The 20,478-nt window shown below is 35.7% G+C and overlaps 1 protein-coding gene across 1 annotated transcript in view; it reads right to left on the bottom strand.

The window, feature by feature from the left end:
• Positions 1-20,151, bottom strand: part of LOC109095697 (UDP-glucuronic acid decarboxylase 1) — a 56,858-nt gene extending 36,707 nt beyond the window's left edge. Inside the window, exons 1-6 of the mRNA XM_042730891.1 lie at positions 19,332-20,151; positions 9,334-9,361; positions 8,303-8,351; positions 3,581-3,624; positions 2,061-2,121; positions 1,320-1,500 (exon numbers count right to left, since the gene is read on the bottom strand). Of these exons, the coding sequence (XP_042586825.1) occupies positions 1,320-1,500; positions 2,061-2,121; positions 3,581-3,624; positions 8,303-8,351; positions 9,334-9,361; positions 19,332-19,419 (451 nt within the window). The 5' untranslated portion in view covers positions 19,420-20,151. The remainder of the gene's footprint in view (positions 1-1,319; positions 1,501-2,060; positions 2,122-3,580; positions 3,625-8,302; positions 8,352-9,333; positions 9,362-19,331) is intronic.
• Positions 20,152-20,478: the final 327 nt, after the last annotated feature.

The following is a 20,478-nucleotide window of genomic DNA, read 5'->3' as shown; positions in this document are numbered from 1 at the left end:
CAATTTGTGTAAAAAGGCAATACAGTAATAAAGACTACACTAGATGTTTAGTTTGCGAAACGTTTTACCATATATGTTAGCATTATTACCATAACCATTTTACTGTATGTTACCACAGACTACCACCTAAAAGAAAAATATCTGTCAGAGAACAAAAGCGCTTTAGCATACACCACCTTCAAGAGTATTTTTCAAGTTTAGAGGTCATGCGTGTGCTGGGTTCATTGAGCCAGCTTATGAAGTTGTATCACTGCCAGAAAAGTTCAGAAAAGCTGTAAGATTAACAGTTAGAGCATGTACAAGGTTAGAACACTCTGATGTAAGAAGTCTGTGGTTAAAATGTTCAAAAACTGTTAATAATTATTTTGCTTTGGCAAATTGGTATCCCTTTCGTATGTTTTTGTACCATCTGTTTATGCCCCACTGATGGTGAAGTTCAAGGTTGGGTTTCAGATTACAGCTTCAAGCGTACCTTTTTTTTTCTTTCTAAAAACCCTACAATTTCATACAAATCACATTGTAGGATAATTTATATGAAATTTATATGAAAAGTTACAAATTCTGAAATTTGACTTTAATTTAACAGGCTTCTTGTGTGAATGTGGCTAATGTCACAGTGTATCACCCTTTACTCATCAGGGGTTGACACCAGCTGCTAAGATTTTCCATTCCAAAGATAGCTGACATTGTTTTTAACTAGCCGCCCTCTCACTTCTTCTGTTTTGATTAGCAGGAGTGGTGGGAGGTGTGATGCTGCCTGACAAAGAGGGGCAAAAACTATTTCTCACACCTGGGCCAAAATAATGACCTGAAGCTCCTCTAAGCATTTTATCACTTCTTTCAAGCACTCATTGTTGCGTCTAGTCACAGACAGTGACTGTTCTCAAACCAGACTGATTTTACGAAAGCCGTCTTCCTTCAATGCTGGAAGTTTCTGTCCATCCCCACCTCTAGAACTTTTAAAACTTACAAAGTAAATTCAGTCTAAATCACTTTCCTCTTTCTTTCTTTTCAATTGCCAAAACAATGCCTGTGTGAATAATCCCACCCTAAACAGAAAGACCTTGCAATCAACACATGCATTTAACAGACAAACAAGTGTGAGTGACACAGTAGTGCACAGAAGCAAAGACATTTCTTACAGTTTCTATTCATGTTATTTTTAAATAATAGTTTAACTTGCAATGTATCTACTTTGTACCTTTGTGGCATTTTGTGCAGATAAAAGAGGTTTAAATCGTAAAGCTAGTTTTGGATACCAGACAATACAGATGTCTTCTGTTTTTTGGCAAGATACCTCGCTATGTGAATGCACCCACCTTCAATATAGAGAGGCTCCACCACATCATGGTTGATCAGCTCAAAGTTCTCATGGCCAATCCAGTGCTCTACATTGCGCTTGCGGCCAGTGAAGAAATTATCCACCACTGTTACTTCATGACCATCCATCATCAGCTTATCAGTGAGGTGCGAGCCCACGAATCCTGCCCCACCAGTGATCTACCAGAGGAAAGACTGTATATCAGTCACATGCCAACACTACTGAAGTACATAAAGTCATAAATTACTTTTTATTTACTTAAGTTTGAGAAACATTTTATTAAAGCAGCGGGATTGAATCACAACATGGGGTTAAATCAGCACAGTGAGTAATCAGAAAAACTGTGCAGTGTTTCTACTCCCTGCAGTTTCTTGTTTCCTCATTGCTTCTACATACTTCAAGTCTCAATCATCTGGGTGCAACGCAGCCCATTGAAAAAAACTCCCTCTGAAATAACTATAGTTACTTCACTGTGACATATCTGTCAACTTGTAAAAAGCTTCAATCTGTCACTGTAACCTTAGAAACACAGGAGATTTTATTTAATAACATTTCAGTTGGAGGAAGAAAAATGCAGCTGATCTGTCAAAGGGTGGAAAATGAACAAGGAAATGGCAATAAACTATGATGACCAAATTTAATTTAGTAAGGAGTAAGGGATGCCATGTATATCTGACAGATAGATTTAAACGTATTCTGTATTTCTACACACTGGAGAAAACTGAAAAGAACTTCTCACCAAAATCCTCTTTCGGTCCTTCTCAGATAAGAATTTCACAGGTGGGTACTTCTGGGTAAAACTGTCAAATGAAAGAAAACCTTAAATTAGCACCATTCAAGACTAATTATCTTCTATATGTCCACAGCACACTATACAGAGACATAAGTGCAAATAAATCAATGCTAATGAAAAAGGTTCTTAAGAACAGGATTTTAAGCACATCACATTTTCCTTGCATCTCTTTCAAAACAGTTCAGCACAAATCCACCTGTCAGTATTAAATGTGTCAGTGTCTGAGTGCAGAAACGCAATAACATTTCCAGAATCCAGGGGGATGATTCCGTGCTAGTGATTTTCTCATCCAATTATTCTTGAGTTTCTCAATACTGACAAATGGAATTTGTAGATACAGATAACCCTACTCTCCTAGTCCCCTGACTTCACTGATAACTCCATCACTGATAATTTCAGCTGTTGAACTGGTCCTAAAGAGAACACTTTTCTTTACATAACTCAGATCTCATGGGTTCTGTATGCACTCCAGTGAAGCCTCATAAAAAAAAAAACAACATCAATACACCCATCAGAATAAATCAGTATCACTGCCATTCTGAAAAAAATATACATTATATTTAGTGTCTGTAGATTTTGTTTTATGTCTTGCATGTAGACCATTATATTCATTAGTGCTATCTGTTATGTTCAAACAACAAGTGTAACTCAAACGTTCATTCTTTGGCTCAGGTTATCAGGAATGCAGTGAATTGGAGTTTTGGTTGAGGAACTCGAATGAATATCATGAACGTGGAAGAAAAAAAATGGAGGGATATAAAAATGCCACTGCCTTACTGGGGAAAGAAAATCATAAATCCTTCCTCCCACATGTGTTTTCCCACAGAAGCAGTAAAAATAGAATTTTAGGAGCACGGCCCATGCTGATAATGCTGGTGGTACCTTGTTAAAAAGTGACAAAACACAATCCAAGTGTTGTTATTTTGGCCAATCTGATTTAGCTTTAGTAAAAACAAGATTAATTTCATACTGCTGCCATGACACTTCAGCTTGTTTGATGAATCTTCTAACAAAGGTCATTTACACTGAGCATCAAGCAATCTCATCTGGGCCTGGCTGAGATGCGGCAAAGTAAAGAAAAAAGACAGTTACAATCTGCAAAGACTTCTCATCTCATTAAACAAAAATAAAAATAAAAAAATAAACTAGGGACTGAGGAGTAACTTCTCCCACTCTTGTCATGTCAATCAAAGCTTGCTGTACATTCTGCTTCAGTTTATCTGCTTCATTTTGTCATGAATACAGCCCTGCACATGCCACTTTACGAGACAAACTCACAGTGCAATTTTAGGTTGAGAAATATCCTACGCGTAAAAGTTTTCCATCCTACTCAAATGAAACATGTTTTGAAATAATTGTACTATGCAAAATTATTTTATTCTCTGTAAAAGACTCTGGCGTGATACGCACAGCGAGACATGAAGCTAGCATAGTGAGGGTATTCCGGGTGTAAAATAAAAACATACCTAAGCTCAAGTTCTCGTATCTTCTCCCTGAGAGGTGCCACTGCCTGTAAGAAACAGAGTGAGATATGACCATAAGAACAGGACAGGATGGGCAAAGGAAAGATATATAAGAAACAAAGAGAACAGGAAATCAGAGAAAAATATAGAGAGTGTGGGGGACTATATCAATTACCCAGGAGAGACTGGGACAGTTAAAGCTTTCTAAAGAAAACAGAACGGACAGAATGGTAGAAATTTATCTGTGACCGAGACACAATCATCAAGAACTATCAGCCCTCAAAATGATTTACAGATGAATCTGAGAGCAGTCTGTATTACAGGGTTGTGTGATAAGGAGACCAAAATTAAATGGCTTTTGGTAAGGGAACAGGAATAGTTTTCAGATGATTAATCTTTGAATCATTAGGCCTACTCATTCTTTAATTAAGCCACTAATCAGCAGAAAGGTGGGTCACCAAAAGAAATGCAGACCTGACTGCAGCCATTACACTGACTTTTTGCATATTATCTGGACTTTTAAGCAAAACTGTCAATTGAATGCATTTTGAATAAGACATAAAATAGCTTACACTACTCATTCACAATTTTTTTTTTGTTTTCGAAAAAAGTGATTACCGTGGCTGCATTTATTTGATAAAAAATACAGCAACAACAGTAATACTGCAAAATATAATAGAATAATCTTTATTATTAATTGTTTTCTCATTTCCATTTGAATATAATTTATTCCTGTGATGGAAAAGCTGTATTTTCAGCAGCCATTACTCCAGGCTTCAGTGTCTGTTACATGCACTTACTATAGTATTAGCACAAAATAATGCATAATTACATGCAATAAACCTAAACCAAACCCTAATCCTGAACCTAACCCTATAGTAAGCACATGTTGCTAATTAATATTACTCAGCACTTAAATGTATAATTACACTGTAACAATGACACCTTAAATTAAAGTGTAACCCAAATATTTGCCTAAGAATAGCAAGAGTTAAGATCTGGGTCAAAGAACACCTCCAAACAGTAACACCTCTTTAAATGAAATATCAAACATCAGGCAGAGGAATAAACGTCAACGTTTCTAAAAGCTATCACAGATGCTGACAAATAAGCCTTAGCAGGTGTTGACATACTTTGAACCTTAAGGTCAATCAGATAGGGGAAACACGTTTTCTAATGAGCTTCCACAAGGTGATAAGCAGACAATAGAGATCAAAAATCAAAAGACATATAACACAAATATATCTCTAAAAACAAAAGCAAAAGTAAAATTAAAAAAACCATCACAACCAAAATCAAACAAATGTCAAACAAGACGTGTGAATTTGTGGTACAAAGTACACTTTCCCAAAATTGGCACATGGAAATAACAAATATGACAAGTTAGAAATATAGCAGTCTATCCTGTTGCTATGGGTGTTCGAGGTGATTTCTTACTGGCCCAGGTCTGATATTCTGGTTTCTAGGTTCTGCTTCTTACCTCATTTTAAACCAATTCAATATTTTCACCTGTTTTGTCACCAGGAGGAATTGGTACATCTAAATGCTAAGAAATGTAACAAGTTACTTAATCTTAACAAGCCACATTATTTGATTTATCACTCATGTCTACGGCACCATGGTACAGGTTGAGTAACGTGTTATATCTAGGGCTGTCCTCGACTAAGGTTTTTTCTGGTCGACTAGTAGTCGTTAATTTTAACCATTAGTCGACTAATTGCACGTTTAATAATAAACTACTTAAATCATTATAATGAGCCTTTAATTGCCTACATAAGCGCTCAAGCACACGCATAAAACTTGCCACAGCACACCGATAGAAGTAAAGATTATGAATGTGTCAGGGAAAAACAATAAGGAGACTATTAACATTTTAATATTTTGATAAACTAGTGCTTTCTTTGTTTTCAGCTATAGAGATGAACTCGGCGACACCGACTCGTCATCTCCGCAGTAGTGATGCACCTGTATGCATGTTTATCCATTTGAATTGTTTCATTTGAAAGTAGACATTTCATTCTCTATATATTTTTTATGTCTGTAAGGTAAAGATATACACAGTGTTACGTGCTCAAGTTCACAGACTGAGATGGCTGAAAGCGCATTCTGTTTGCTTTCATTATTTCACAAAAGCGTGATTTGTTTTTATTGACAGCACACAAATAAACGTATAGGGTCTTTACAGATTCGAAACATGGATTACTCTTATCTGTATGACAAAAATGACCAGTATTTTAAGAGCAAATGCCCGCACCGGCGCCTCCATCTGTCCTGCATTGAGCTCTGCTGTTCAGCTCCACACTCCACACAGACACTACAGTGCACATTTCTCTAGGATAACATTACATTAAACGGATATGTAAAGTTGTTAATACTTACATATTTCAGATAACAAGCTATATTTGAGGTCAATGAACGATAGGCGAGCGTTTGGATTTCCTGCATGATGTACTGCATTACCATATACTAGCTGTAAACGATCTGTTAGTCACGGACTGCGTGATTTCGGCTGTGTTTTTTTTTTCCTTTTTTCTTTTTTCTGCAACTAAGCGACTAATACAATTTTGGTCGACCAAGCCTCTTCTGGTCGACTAACGATTAGTCAACTATTAGGGGGCAGCCCTAGGTATAACTTTTAAAAGCAACATGAAGAGTTGCACTTGTATTGTTCAGTGAATCAGCATAATAAAAATAATGTTGTTCCATCTGCTAATTAACTAATTAGGTAGTGAAAAGTTGTTTGGGCAAATAAGAGGGCTTGGTGACGTCAGTACACAAACAGCACAAAAAGTTCATTTTGATGAAAATCCTTAAATAACGTTCTTGTGTGTACCAATTATTTCTTTTTTGGAATTTTTTAAAACTCTATAGTTGTCTTTGGCCTTTTTTTTTTGCAATTTACTTCATTGGAACTGTGAACATGATTAGAAAAGGCTAAATGACTGCCATAGGAACATTTCAAATCATATATGTGACCCCTGGACTACAAAATCAGTCATAAGGTTTTTTTTTTTTTGTTGTTTTTTTTTAATCAAGATTTATATTCACCTGAAAGCTGAACCCATTGATGTATGGTGCGTTAGGATTGGACAATATTTGGCTGAGATACAACTATTTGAAAATCTGGAATCTGAGGGTGCAAAAAAAAAAAAAAAAAAATCTAAATATTGAGAAAATCCCCAAATGAAGTCCTTAGCAATGCATATTATTAATCAAAAATTAAGTTTTGATATATTTACGGTAGGAAGTTCACAAAATATCTACATGGAACATGATCTTGATTAATATCCTAATGATTTTTGGCATAAAAGAAAAAATTATAATTTTGACCCATACAATGTATTTTTGGCTATTGCTACAAATACACCCATATATGTCAGATCCGTGTCACGTTCCGCAGCGGCAGCTCTTAAAGAACCAGTAACTTTTTTAGCTTTAAGGATTAATCTGTATTTAATTTAGTGTTTGATAACTAAATTATTCAATTTCTGTATATTTCCTTGCTGAAGGGCACAGGTAATTATGACATTTATTATAATGGGTTTATGTAAAGATTGTTTTAAGTTCACTTAAATTAGAAGTTGTTCTTTTTTAAAGTCTAATTAATTCTAAAATAGATAGCTCTCAATTATACTTTAATGTTGAATGGCTAGTTAAATATTCGGGAGAAAAAAAGAACAAATCACAAATAATGTCAGAACAAAAATGTGTGATTGGTTAGTTATTTTTTTAATCAATTGACAGCACTAATATTAATGAAGCAAAATAACGTTTATTCATTTTATTGTTTAAACAAGTTAAACTCTTTGACTTTGGGCTGAGAATCACAAGTGTGACTCCTAAATGAGGAATATTAATGCTCCGGGTGTGAAATCAAGCACCAGGCTTTACATCACACACAAATTTTTATTTCTGTATGTATGTATACCTGTTAATAATACAAAACAGCTTTATGCTGGAATACACAACTGACTTTTGCTCAGATTTTTTACTGACAATTTTCAGTCTGGCTGATTCATTACTAGTTGCTAAAAGATTTTGGCCAGGATATCAAACATGTTTACAATTTCAGAACACACATTGTTTTCATTCGTTTCTTGTATGAGGTTGCTGTGTTGGAAATGATTTGAAAGTCTGGTAGTGTGCAAGGCTCAGTTTAGATGCCCAGTTTGTCTTTGTAACCATTTACAACATTGGCAAGTGCATGATGCCTAGTGTTTGAAAATCTGTTCAGATTTTAGTGTGTAGTTGTGTAGTGTATTCCAGCTTTTACCCTTCACAAAACAGCAATGCCAAACAAAACTGCCTAAAAACAACACTTTTCAAATAACAAAGACTGGACAACATCACACATGTAGTCAGGGTAGCATCACACACAGAGAAAAAAAGTGTTTGAGGTTTCCAAGCAGAACATAAAACAGATCAGCACTGCTTGTTATTTGCCCCCTTACTAGGAAACTTAATTGCTATCAAAGGCATGAGTAATTAAAATCTTAATTATATGGCGCTCTTGGGTAGTTCCACAATGTTTCCCGAGAGTTTGACGTGTGGATATCAGCTGTTAGGTACATATGGTTTCCAGTTAAAATGAGGCAGGTGCTGACACTAATAAAAAAAATTTAAAAAGTGAACTAAAAATGTTAAAATCAGGAAAGTAAAAAAAAAAAAAAAAAAAAAAATCTAATCTTGACTTTGAATGATTGTGAACAGCTTGCACTAACAAACCTCATCTATCCTCTGCTCAACCTTCATTTCTTCTTGTTCCTGTATAGACCTGTGGAAAACAACAACAGACGGCTTTATCACAGCCACAGAGATCCACAAGTACACAAAGATTCACACTTGCACAGCAGAGCTTACTGAAGCACACAATACTCTTCCTCAGCTCAGTCTGGACACAGAGAAGATGCTCAGAGTCAACAAAACCACATGACAGCAGTTGATCTATACCAAAGCTTGTTTCCACGGCCCAGTGAGTAAGTCTAATCTCTGTTTCTGATTAACGCACAGTGCAGCAGTCATTCACGCAGGGATGAGCAATGGGCTTCGATCAGAATCAATGAACACCATAGAAAATTTCAAAAACAAATCACCCACAGTATACACATAACCAGAAGTTGGAATGTGATCAATCTGAGTGAAATAGCATATTCAAAAATAAAGCAGGACTTGATTTCATTAATCTGGAAATTATTTAACTGTCAAAGTGGGCATTGCATTAAATATAATTGGCTTGATTCCACAGGAATGCATGAACTAATATTTTAACTTGGTTCCATTTTTATTTCATGTTGAACGTTTACACATTTTACCATATTTAAACCTATTCTGCTGACCTCCACCAACTTTCCAAAACAATATACTGTTGTCGTCGATAACTGTGATGTGTAAAACATGAAATACTGATATAATGTTAATACTACACATTCAATAATATCAGTCTGGTTGAAATTCCAGCATAGTAGGTGGCAATATTGCACTAACATAAAACAAAAGCAGTCATATTTTGAGTGTGATTCATTGGCCCAAAAAAAAAAAAAAAAAAAAAAAAAGAGAAATTATAAATTTGACTGATAGCATTATTTATTAAAAGCCCCATTATGGCAGCTTTAAGCCCATCTGAGCGATACAACAGTAAATCTGACAGCATCTAGTTTTTGCAACATTTACTGGAAAGCTGAATTCTTTTGCAGTAGACCGAGCTGGCATACTGTCTGAAACATCTTCTAGTACTACAAAAATGAAATGATAATTACCTCATATTTGCGTAGGTTCCCCAGACAGCTAAAAGAAGAAAGAAGAGAAGACATCAGTGCCAAACCAAATATTACACAACAAATGCAAATTGATTTTCAATAAACAGTTTTACATCATTACAATTCAATTCTACATCATTAAATAAAATAAAAAAGATACAAGCTGTAAGACATTTAAGCAGATGTTAATAAGTCTGTTCAGCTGAAAAGGGAAGATACGTATGCGTTATCAGTTCAAATACATTTCATGTCCAATATTTAAAACAGTAAGAACAGAAGAAAGAAAATAAAAATAATAATTAATTATTTCAGCATATTTAGTTCTCAACAGTTTTGAGAAACGCAACAACAACAAAAAAGTGCATATTAAGCTGTGGTGTCCAGAAGTAAGAGGGAAGACAAAAGCTTCTAAGCCATTCAGTTTTATTTTGTTCTCACTGAGTTACAAGAATACAGGCTGCAGTTCAACACTGCACACATCAAAACAAACAAATATTAAATATGGGTTTTATAAGCTCACAGACCATTACACAAATACTCTGTCATAGCTATGATTTAACTGCACAAATATATGCGCAAATGTTTACATTTGTAACTCTTCATCAAAAAAAAAGAAAGAAAAAAAGATTTTTTGTGTTATTTTTGCAATGTTTATAAAAGCTGTTTGATTGGATATATTAACGAGCTATAAAGATGCCAGGCAGAAACTACAAAGTGAAAAACAGACACTCACTTGTGATCCATGAACAAGTCTCAGCTACTCTACATGTTCTCACAGTTTGAAGCATCTGTCATAGGAACGCTACACATACTGGTGTGAATAAAGAGAAGCGTCTCCTCATAGTATAACCATACAACATCTAATGAATAATTATGAGACACTGATGAGTTACTGATGTGTTATAATCTCACATGATGAAGATTTTAAAGCCTGAAGATGAAAATAGCTCAAAGGGAAGCTTAAAGTGAATCAATACCCATGTCAAGACCCGTTAAAAACCTTTAGACACTTAAAACTCCAGTAAGAATGTAACTGTAACTGAAAAGTGAGTGTCAGTCACTGGTTGGATTGTTGGCTGTGATTTTGCTGATACTACAGTACTTAATTAAGCAGTACTGCTTCTGCCAATACTCATCAAACAGGAATTAAGCAGGTGAAAATCAACATCATAAATAATAAACTATCCTGTCCACACATTCACTACAGGTCAATATCACAAACAAGAGCTCATAGTTCTTGAAATGTTTTAAATGTCTGGGTGAACAAAAAAAAAGAAGAAGGTTTAAGAAGAATCCAAGAAAAAAAGTGAGCGTGAACCGTAAACCTGCTCTCCAGAGGACAATTGGAGAGGCTATTATGCAAATCCCTCTGTTTCAAATCTGGCTTGTTCTTTCCCAGTGGCCTTGCTGCTGTCGCCACAGATTCCTGGGAGCCGCATGATTTACAGCATGGACGGCCATGGGCCAGCTTGGCGTGTGCCATCTGATGCCATGTCAAATATGAGAGGAGCCGCAATTTGATGCAACCCTTTTGAGGGCGGCAGAACCAGATGCCCAACAGAATAAAGATTTATTTTATTTTTTTAAAGAAATGTCTCTCTGCTATTTTTTTTTTTTTGGCCATTGGAATTCAATTTTCACCAAACGTGTTACCAACATTCTGCAAAATATCTTTTATTTTCCACAGAAGAAATAAAGTAATATAGGTTTGGAATGAAATGATGACAGAATTTTCATATTTTAATGGAACTACACTTTTAGGCGGTGGCCAAGACACACATGCAACACTATGCTTATTTTGACCTTTTGAAATGCAATCAATTCTTGTTTGATCCGAGCAAAGCACAGAAGAACTGGCACTTTTAGAAATAAAGCTTATGGAAAGAGCTCAGGTGAACAGGAAAACATGCCCAGTTACATCTGGTCAGGTTCTCACAGTAGTAGTGGCTAAATTATTTTTAGTCCTGCCTGTCGTGAAAATTGTGTTTTTAGGCAGGTGGGAGGCAACGGTAGACTGGTTTGTCAAGGTTACTCTCTTGGTGAACAACTCTGTTGAGTCTTGGGGCCTCTTAATAGGAATCAAAAAGAACTAGAGCAGTCATTTCTCAAAGTAGCATTGCCTATGACCCAAATTCATCTTTCTGAATTTCTCCATCCTGGTTACGGGGTCTCCAGTGACTTAAAACTCAAGTCTGTGCAATGTGTGTAAGTGGTTACAGTTGTGTCTCTAGGGTCTTGGATGAGTATTAACCAAAGTTCATATTAATAAAATATCATGCAAGGACACATTGTGCACCTTTGAATAAGGCTTGCTAAGAAAACTGTATTATAACAATGTACAGCAGTTTCCAGAAGTTTGGCAGGAATACATTGAAAATATATTAACTGTAAGGTAAATGTGAAGTGAATGATGCACTGCTCAATTAGGAGGTTACCAAACCAACCAATCACTCTAAAGCACATATCAATCTTTTTTTCACCAAGAAAATTTCAGGAGCAGGTCGCCCTCTCAGTGGATTTCATCAAGTCTACAGAACACTACAAGAGGAACTTCTGCCTATGGCATTCAGGAACTACTGAATGCCCCTTTTTAATCATAATTTTATAATAAAAATCCCTCTGAGAAATATGGAAAATGTGCCAAAACAGTGCCAGTTTGAGGCTATGCTGAATACACTGGGAAGCAAAGATTTCCTTTCCAGATTTACCTTCAGTTTTGATGGACTTAAGAAAGCAAAAAGTACAGTGACCAGGAGGGGACATATTCAGTTGTTTTTATACTTAGTAAACATATACTTAACTCGTGGGAACGTGATAATATGGCGTTAATTTGGTAAAGCGTTACACAAATTGAAAGGGGAAGACCCTATGCGTGCTGTCTACAAATTTTGTGCAGAATAAGATAAGAGAAATCTAAATAATGATCTAACTGATCTAAATAATGGAAGGTGTATCACTAAACAATCATATTTCTAAATCAAACATTTAAATATAAACCAATGAGACCAATACATCAAAACTGATTTTGCTCTAAAGATAAATCTAACACAATAATCAAACATTTCTTGCAGCAAATTCATAAATCGTATCTAATCAGCCAGAAAAACTGAAAAGACACAATAAAACCACACACAGCATAAACATGATGACGACCGAGTTCCTGTCAAACAGAAGATTTAAAGAGATGATTACGTAGAGGACCAGAGGAAATCATCTGCAGCCCTCGTCCGGGGCAAATCTGATGCTCTGAATGACAGAAGATAAAAACAACCTTATGCTACATTCAAATTAAACAATGTTAAGGCTAAATAAGAGTGACCTAAAGAAAGACATTTTACTAGAAAATCTCAAATCCTCTAAATGCATAAAAAAAATCCCTATAACAATTGGAAAAAACCATCTTGAAGAAATTTTAATAACACAAACAGTTTCTGAGACAAATTGCTTACAGTGATATTCCATAACTAGATCAAATCACCTGCTTTCCTTAACAGGCAGGAAACTAGGTTAAAGGTTCTTGTGGCAATATGGCCAGTGGCAGCTCAAACAGGCTTTATCGAAGTCAAAGAAAACTCTAGAAGTCACAGGAGGGGCTAAATATAGCAATGTTCGGTTAGCAGTGTTCATTTAGCATGGAGGAGATGAATGGATTGCATTAGTGAAGAGGAAATTGTCAGAAGGGAAAAATGTGCGAGCGTTACCAAAAATAGCGGTGCATGATGTCTCTTTCATGTCTTTCCAGATCTGTGCGCACAGCACAGGAAACATTCCTATGTCTAGTGAAAAGGCTAAGCCTTTAAGGCTTTATGCTTTTAGACACAAGGTTTCTGTGGCCTTTTGATGACTGTGTTCTGTGGTGTAGAATAATGTTTAAAGCTACATGTCCTGGTGTTGCACATCATGCCGTCTGTCTGACAGCAGGAGCATTGACCATTAGCCGATTGATTTTCACTGATCCTCTGTAATCTCCTGCTTTAATCTCCATCTCTGGGGCTTTAGACACATAAACCAACACTTCACAGCATTGACCCCTATAAAGCCTATACTGGAAACCTCAGATGCTAACTGGTCTCCTCCTCTGTCAGACATCAATCCTACCCAGGATTTACATGCAAATCATTAGTGGCCAACCATTTATATATACCATATATATCATTTTTATTTTAATTAATGACAGCAAAAGAGAAATAAAACTGTTGAAATGAGTACTTCTTTGTATGTACAAAATCACCTAAACTAATTGTATTATAGTGTCAATACTGGAAATATCTGCTTTTTGGCCAAGAGACCACTCTTGTCAACCAATCCCAATAATGGCAAAATGTACAAATATTGACAAACTCATTGGGGTTATATGTCACTAAAACTTAAATAAATAAAACTTTACATTTTTAATATGTAATATATTTTAATATATTAATATGAATTATGAAAATGTATGTTATGTGCATGGACAGATTTTTTTCCCCCTGAAATAGTGCTATAAGACAGGGATTTCTAACCTTGTTTGTCAGTTGAACCCTTTGACCTGAAATCAGTGTTGCCAAGTCTGTGGTTTTCCCACGGAAATTGGCTACTTTAACACTGTTGCCTCGGAAAAGCCCGCAACATCCCCCCCAATGGAACGTGATTTTTAAATGGGGACCCCCTCGAAACACGATTGGGCTAGTTTTGGGCTAGTTTTGAGTATGGCAGCTGTGGCCTAATGGTTAGAGATTTGGACTTGTAACCAGAAGGTCGCAGGTTCGAGTCTCGGTGCTAGCAGGAGTTGTAGGTGGGAGGAAGTGAATGAACAGCGCTCTCTTCCACCCTCAATACCCATGGCTGAAGTGCCCTTGAACAAGGCACTGAACCCCCAGTTGCTCCCCGGGCGCTGGATATAGCTGCCCACTGCTCCGGGTGTGTGTTCACAGTGTGTTCACTTCTCACTGCTGTGTGTGTGCACTTGGATGGGTTAAATGCAGAGCACCAATTTTGAGTATGGGTTACCATACTTGACAAATGTCACGACTTTCACTTTCGAGTAGCAACTGGGCGATAACCTGGCAACCCTGCTTGAAATGCTTACTTGAAGTACCACATAAGTAACCTTTAAGAATTTAACAACATGTTCACATGCTAATGTTTTTCTGATGTCAGTTAATTGTCACATGGCATGCAGAGAATAAAACATATTTTTTTTAGGGCTGTCAAATGATTAATCACGATTAATCACATCCAAAATAAAAGTTTTGTTTACATAATATATGTATGTGTACAGGGTATTTTTATTATGTATATATAAATACACACACATAAATTATATATTTAGAAAATATTTACATGTATATACATTTATATATTTATATTCTTATATTTTATATTATATATAAATATATTTAATATATAAACATAACATATTCTTCTTAAATATATACATGCATGTGTGTGTATTTATATATACATAATAAATATACACAGTATACACACGTATATTATGTAAACAAAACTTTTATTTTGGATGTGATTAATCGTGATTAATCATTTGACAGCCCTAATTTTTTTTTAATATTCTTTAATTAATCATCCGGTTTTCATCAACTCACAAACTCCCTGCAGTTCCCTCATGGACCCCCATATAAATAACTGCTTGCTTTTTCAATCACATAATTTAACAAGAAAGACTCACCAGCAGAGATCAAAATTAAAGGGATAATCTCTCAATGTTCTGCTAGCATCTATTAGCATCACATTGACAGTGTGATGAATAGCCTTCTATACTCAGCATAGTCTGCAAATGTAACTGTTCTCACACAGGTCTTTTCAACAGAAGAGCATCTAATGAACAAACAATAAAAGATGAATGAATGAATGAATGAATGAATGAATGAATGAATGAATGAATGAATGAATGAATGAATGAATGAATGAGGCATTATTAATGACTCACTGATGCAAATATAAATGCAGACTGATGCAAGCAAACAAATGCTGGTGCTCGGTACCCAATATAAACTGGCCCAGACAGCATACATTTTCTGCACTTTTTGTGCAACAGCAATAATACGTAGGCTAATACACGGGGGAAGGAATAAATTGAATGACTGTTCTGCAGGCATGATCAATGCATTACTAATTTATGCATTACTAATTCATGACTGATAATAATTATACTGCATAGCAGTCACTGTCACAACTAGGGATATGCCAGTATCAAATTTTCATGTTGCGATTAATTGCTCATGCTTTTATCACGGTGTACGGTATTATCACGGTATTGGAATATAGTTTCAAAAAGTGGTCATAATACAGTATAACAGGTTTAATAACTTTTTTCTTATAACAAAAATAACTGAATATTTAAATAAAATAAAGCAATACAGAAAAATGTATAAAGTTAAAAGTTTTCCACAGATTAAAGTGCAAAAGAACTATAAAGACCAATATGTATCACTTTACAATAAGACTTCATTAGATAACCTTAGTTAATGCATTAACATTCACAATGAGCAATAGCTACATTTGCTACAGAAGTTATTAATCTTTGTTAAAAATACATAGCTCATTAAATAACACAGTTGCAACTTTCGATTTTTACAACGTGTTATTAAATATTGGAATACCTAAGATTAATGAATGTTCAGAAGAATTTTTCATTGGCAGTTTGTTAACTAATGTTAACTAATGAAGCCCTAATGTAAAGTGTGACCCAACAATACAGATTTAAAACACTTTCAAACAATATCTAGGGCATGTTGTAGTCCAGATTAAAATGTAAAAAAAAGTTTGAAAATGAATAGCCTATTAAATCTAAATATTTAAGTATTTGGCGCTGTGATGAACACCATAGCAAATCCACAAATCTGGCTATTTAAATACGTTTTAGAAAGTAGCAGCTGCTTTATTTATGGGGTTTCCAGGGTAACGGCTGCATTTTCTGCAGTTTAGCGCCATCTGCTGTCAGAGAGTGAATGTGCTTTCTTACATGTTCCCCCATGTGCTTTTCATTCGTGCTTGTTTACATCAGAGTGCACATGCGTCTTTTTTAAGCAGCATACAGAGGTGTTTGTGCATTTTGACCAGTTGATGGGAAAAGTATTCTTAAAATGCATTACAAATTCTGAATAATTTGTAATGTATAATTATTCACAGTATTTAGAAATGCCCACGATAACAATATAGTGCATTATCGAATACCGGCACATGATTAGTCACAACAAAGAGAGCCCATCGACTGCCTTGGATATTTTTATACAGAACATATGTCATACTCGGAAGCCCTTCTGGCGGATGATGCAACAAGTATATGCAGTGCGCGCCTCTTAAGATATGCTAGTCTCGCGAGTTTGTTTATAGGAGCATATGAAGCAAAGTTTCCTTAATTTAGCAAAAGAAAACCAGTCTCCTCTTGGTTTATATCAAAATCCTCCGACATTTTTCTTTGCAAATCTTTGGTTTGTGCTTCTAATTCGTGACCAGTGTTTTGCTTTGTCTCCCTCCGCATTCGTCACTAATCACGCAACAGTGTTACTCTCCTTCAGTGTAGGGCTGTGCGATATTGAAAAAAAATGCGATATGCAATACCTTGTTATAAAATGTGATATTCAATATGCAATATGATATTGCTTAAAGTGTATAAAATCAATTTCAAATATATTTAAAAATATTTAAAAATGAAAATTATATAACCAATTTGTTACACATTATTTCTTGGAAAAGAAAGAATCACTATAACTTCTGAAAGTGACCAGCAGTGTTTTAGCATTACATAAAAAGTAATGTTACAAATCAGAAAATGTCATTTTAACATCAGTGTGAACAAAAAAAAATATTTAAATAATTAATGACATTAATTTGATATCATTGTTACTTTGCTTTCCATACACTTTAAGTACTTCTTCATATACCACAGCAAAAACTATAGTCAGAGAAAGTTCAAACATGATTAAAGGCAAGTGTAAACAGTAGTATTTAGGTACATAAATTTAATAATTAAGTGTAAAATAACACTGCATAGTGTTCACTGTACAAATAAAATTTAGATTAATCTTTGTTATAGCTGTTTTGTTGTTTGATTAACATTAGTGACATTTTCAGCAGCACGTATTTATAGGGTGCTGTCCCTTTAAAACCTACAGCACGGATCAAGTATAATGATACACATCTGATTTCTATCTCAGCTGTTTAAATTCATTTAAAACATAACCGACTGCGTTTACGAGAATGGTCGTCGAGACGGGTACTATTGACATAATTCTGTGTGTATGTGTCTGTTCAAACATGTGGACTCGGTGTTCGCGCATCGTCTGAAACGCATCTCTTTGTGTATGCATGCACTTTGCACGTATGCAGCAGAACTGAAGAGATGCTGTGCGAGATGCGGCTTGTGCACACGCTTTAGGTGGGAGTCAGACAACAAAACGAGACGGCAAAGAGTTGTTTTCTCTTTTTAACTCTTTTTAACATCAAGCAATTCTGTGCTATGTGTGTCGAACAAAACTTTGACCTTTTGCAATGTTTTGATTTAAGTAGCCTGATATTAAAATTATTCAGATATTGCACGCCCTTGTGATATGCATATTGCGATATTTACATGTGCGATATTTCGATAATTTCAATATATCGTGCAGCCCTACTTCAGTGTATGACAGTCAGTGAAAGTGAGAGAAAAATTAATAACGTTTGAAATATGGATATTTTTCTAACAAAAACACATGGAGTCGCTACAGAAGGCCTTTATTCACCCCCCAGAGCCGTGTGCAGACACGTTTTATTATGAATGCGTGAACTGCAACACCCGCTGACTGCAACGATAGAGCTTGAAATAGCCAGTACAATTTTTAATATAACTCTAGACTGGATTCGCCTTAAGGAAGAAAGTCACATACAACTAGGATGCCTCGAGGGTGAGTAAAACACAAGCTAATTTTCATTTTGGGGTGAACTAACCCTTTAATATTGGCGTTGTGAAACAGGGAAGCTTATCTGCTCTTGCCCTAGAGCTGTCACATAACACAAAGTTGACCATTTCACATTACGGTTCCAAAAATAGGTTAACCGCAACACTCTCACGGAGCTAGAGAGACGCACACAACAGCACACACATTAACTAAACAGTTTAGATATAATTAAAGGGCTTGACTAAATGGGTTCAATGTCCTCAATGATAAAGAATAGGAAGGAGCTGTAAATGGGTCAAATTTTGAATATCATACATAAAGCAGCTGTAGGCATATTACTTATGCATAGCCTGTTGCATAGTCAAGTAATGTGTAATTATGACACTATGACACTGCCAAAACAGTAACAGCTGCTAAAATGTTATAAACTTCCTCAGAGAGAGACAAAAATATACATAAAGACATATACACACAGCCAACACAAAAGTGCCATGGTCAGATTCTCACATTTTTTTTACCAATTAATTTTAACCATTATTCCAGTTTAAAATCAATAAAATATTATTAATTTATTTTAATAATTAATATTATAACTATGCAAAATTAATAAAATAACTAAAATGTAATAAAAACCTGAAAATATTAAAATAAATAAACTATAATAGTATCTTAATTATACCAAAATATCACTGGACAACACTCACAAAAGGCCATTTCACAATAATTTATTAAATAATTTAAATGTAAATTTTCGAACATTGACGTTCATGAAAGAGGGACGCTAATTATTCCATGAATTCTAAAGGCCTGAAGATGACACTTTTGATGACATTTTCCTGATATTTCAGTTTTCTGTGACTGTAGAAACCCTGCATGGTACTGCCATGGTATTTTAGGATAGAAGAACCATGGGTCTTTGGGCATGAACCTTAAGAAGCCATGACACTTTAGACATGTACCGTGGTATACTTTGAAGTAACATGAAAACACCATGGTAAATAGATACAGTGGTGAACCATGGTATTACCATCTGATACCATATTAGAACTACAGTACTGACGCAGTACTTTTGTGAAGGAGGAGTGAAAATGTGTCAGACAGTTAGTGTCGTATACTCACAGGCGATGTAGGCAATGAGAGCGAGGGCGATGAGGATCTTCATCATTCTTCTGTTAATGACTGTGATCATCCAGCTCATCCGCATCATCCTCCAGCACACACGGCATTGAGCTCTTCCTCACCACCACTGCATCTCACTCTCATCGATCACACGCTCATACAGCTAACGTGAGACTCAAGCCTGCTTCTCACTGATACAGCACTGCACTAGTATCCAAACATACACGACGACTGAACTATATAAGCTGAAATACTAAAGTTTCTGTATAAACAGCTGCTGTGTGTAACAGTTAAAGTAACACCACAAGAGCCTGCCCAAAGCTAACCAGGCTAACTTCTTCTCAAAACAATGTCTGCGTCGAAACAATATCTGACAGTTTAAATAGTCACGCGTGTTTGTGTTCAGCAAGCGTCCGGTTGAATCCAGTTTATCGGTTAAAGAAAGTAAAACGGCATTTTTGTTGGCAGTTATTTCTCTGAGGTCAGTTAGCCGTGTAGCGTCAAGACTGTAGAGCCGCAGCTAGAGATGCTAACTAACTAACTAACTAACGTTACCGTAATGTTGCGCAGTATCACGGGTGTCTGTTTAAATCCTCTGTCTAGTCCGAGGATCGCAGTTTATCGATAATCCAATATCATTCACCGAGAGTTCCGCGATAGAGCGATAAAGCGGCTCCACATCAAATAACGTTACTCGGAGCAGGATAACATTTGCGATGCTTTCTGTTGTCGATTGAGCATCCTGCCGCGATAGCAAGAAATTAAAGCTCTTTTGTTTTCTGCTCAAATAGATGCAAACTATCTGACGATCTCGTGTAAGCATTTATTAAGCATTGGTATTTTAATTTTTGGTATATGTGAATTCAAAAAAGGCACAGGGTTTATCGCTATGTGTTCTTGTGCGTTGCCAGAGGAGAGTAATCAAGCACAGAATTATTCACCATGATAACAGTGGCCCATTCATGAATAACGTGTGGAACGACGTTAAAGTGCAGTGATTTTCCACGTTGACTCATACATCTCTGCTTCATTTGACTATTTATTGGTCTTTGGACAGCCCTAAGAGGGAAACGGCATAATGATTTCCTTCGAAAAAGCATTATTATTTTGCAACACATTTCCCCTGTTAAGGTAGGCCAATTTATTA

The sequence above is a fragment of the Cyprinus carpio genome, chromosome B9, assembly GCF_018340385.1.
Source record: "Cyprinus carpio isolate SPL01 chromosome B9, ASM1834038v1, whole genome shotgun sequence".
NCBI classification, from domain to species: domain Eukaryota; kingdom Metazoa; phylum Chordata; class Actinopteri; order Cypriniformes; family Cyprinidae; genus Cyprinus; species Cyprinus carpio.
This window is presented reverse-complemented; position numbering and strand designations above follow the sequence as displayed.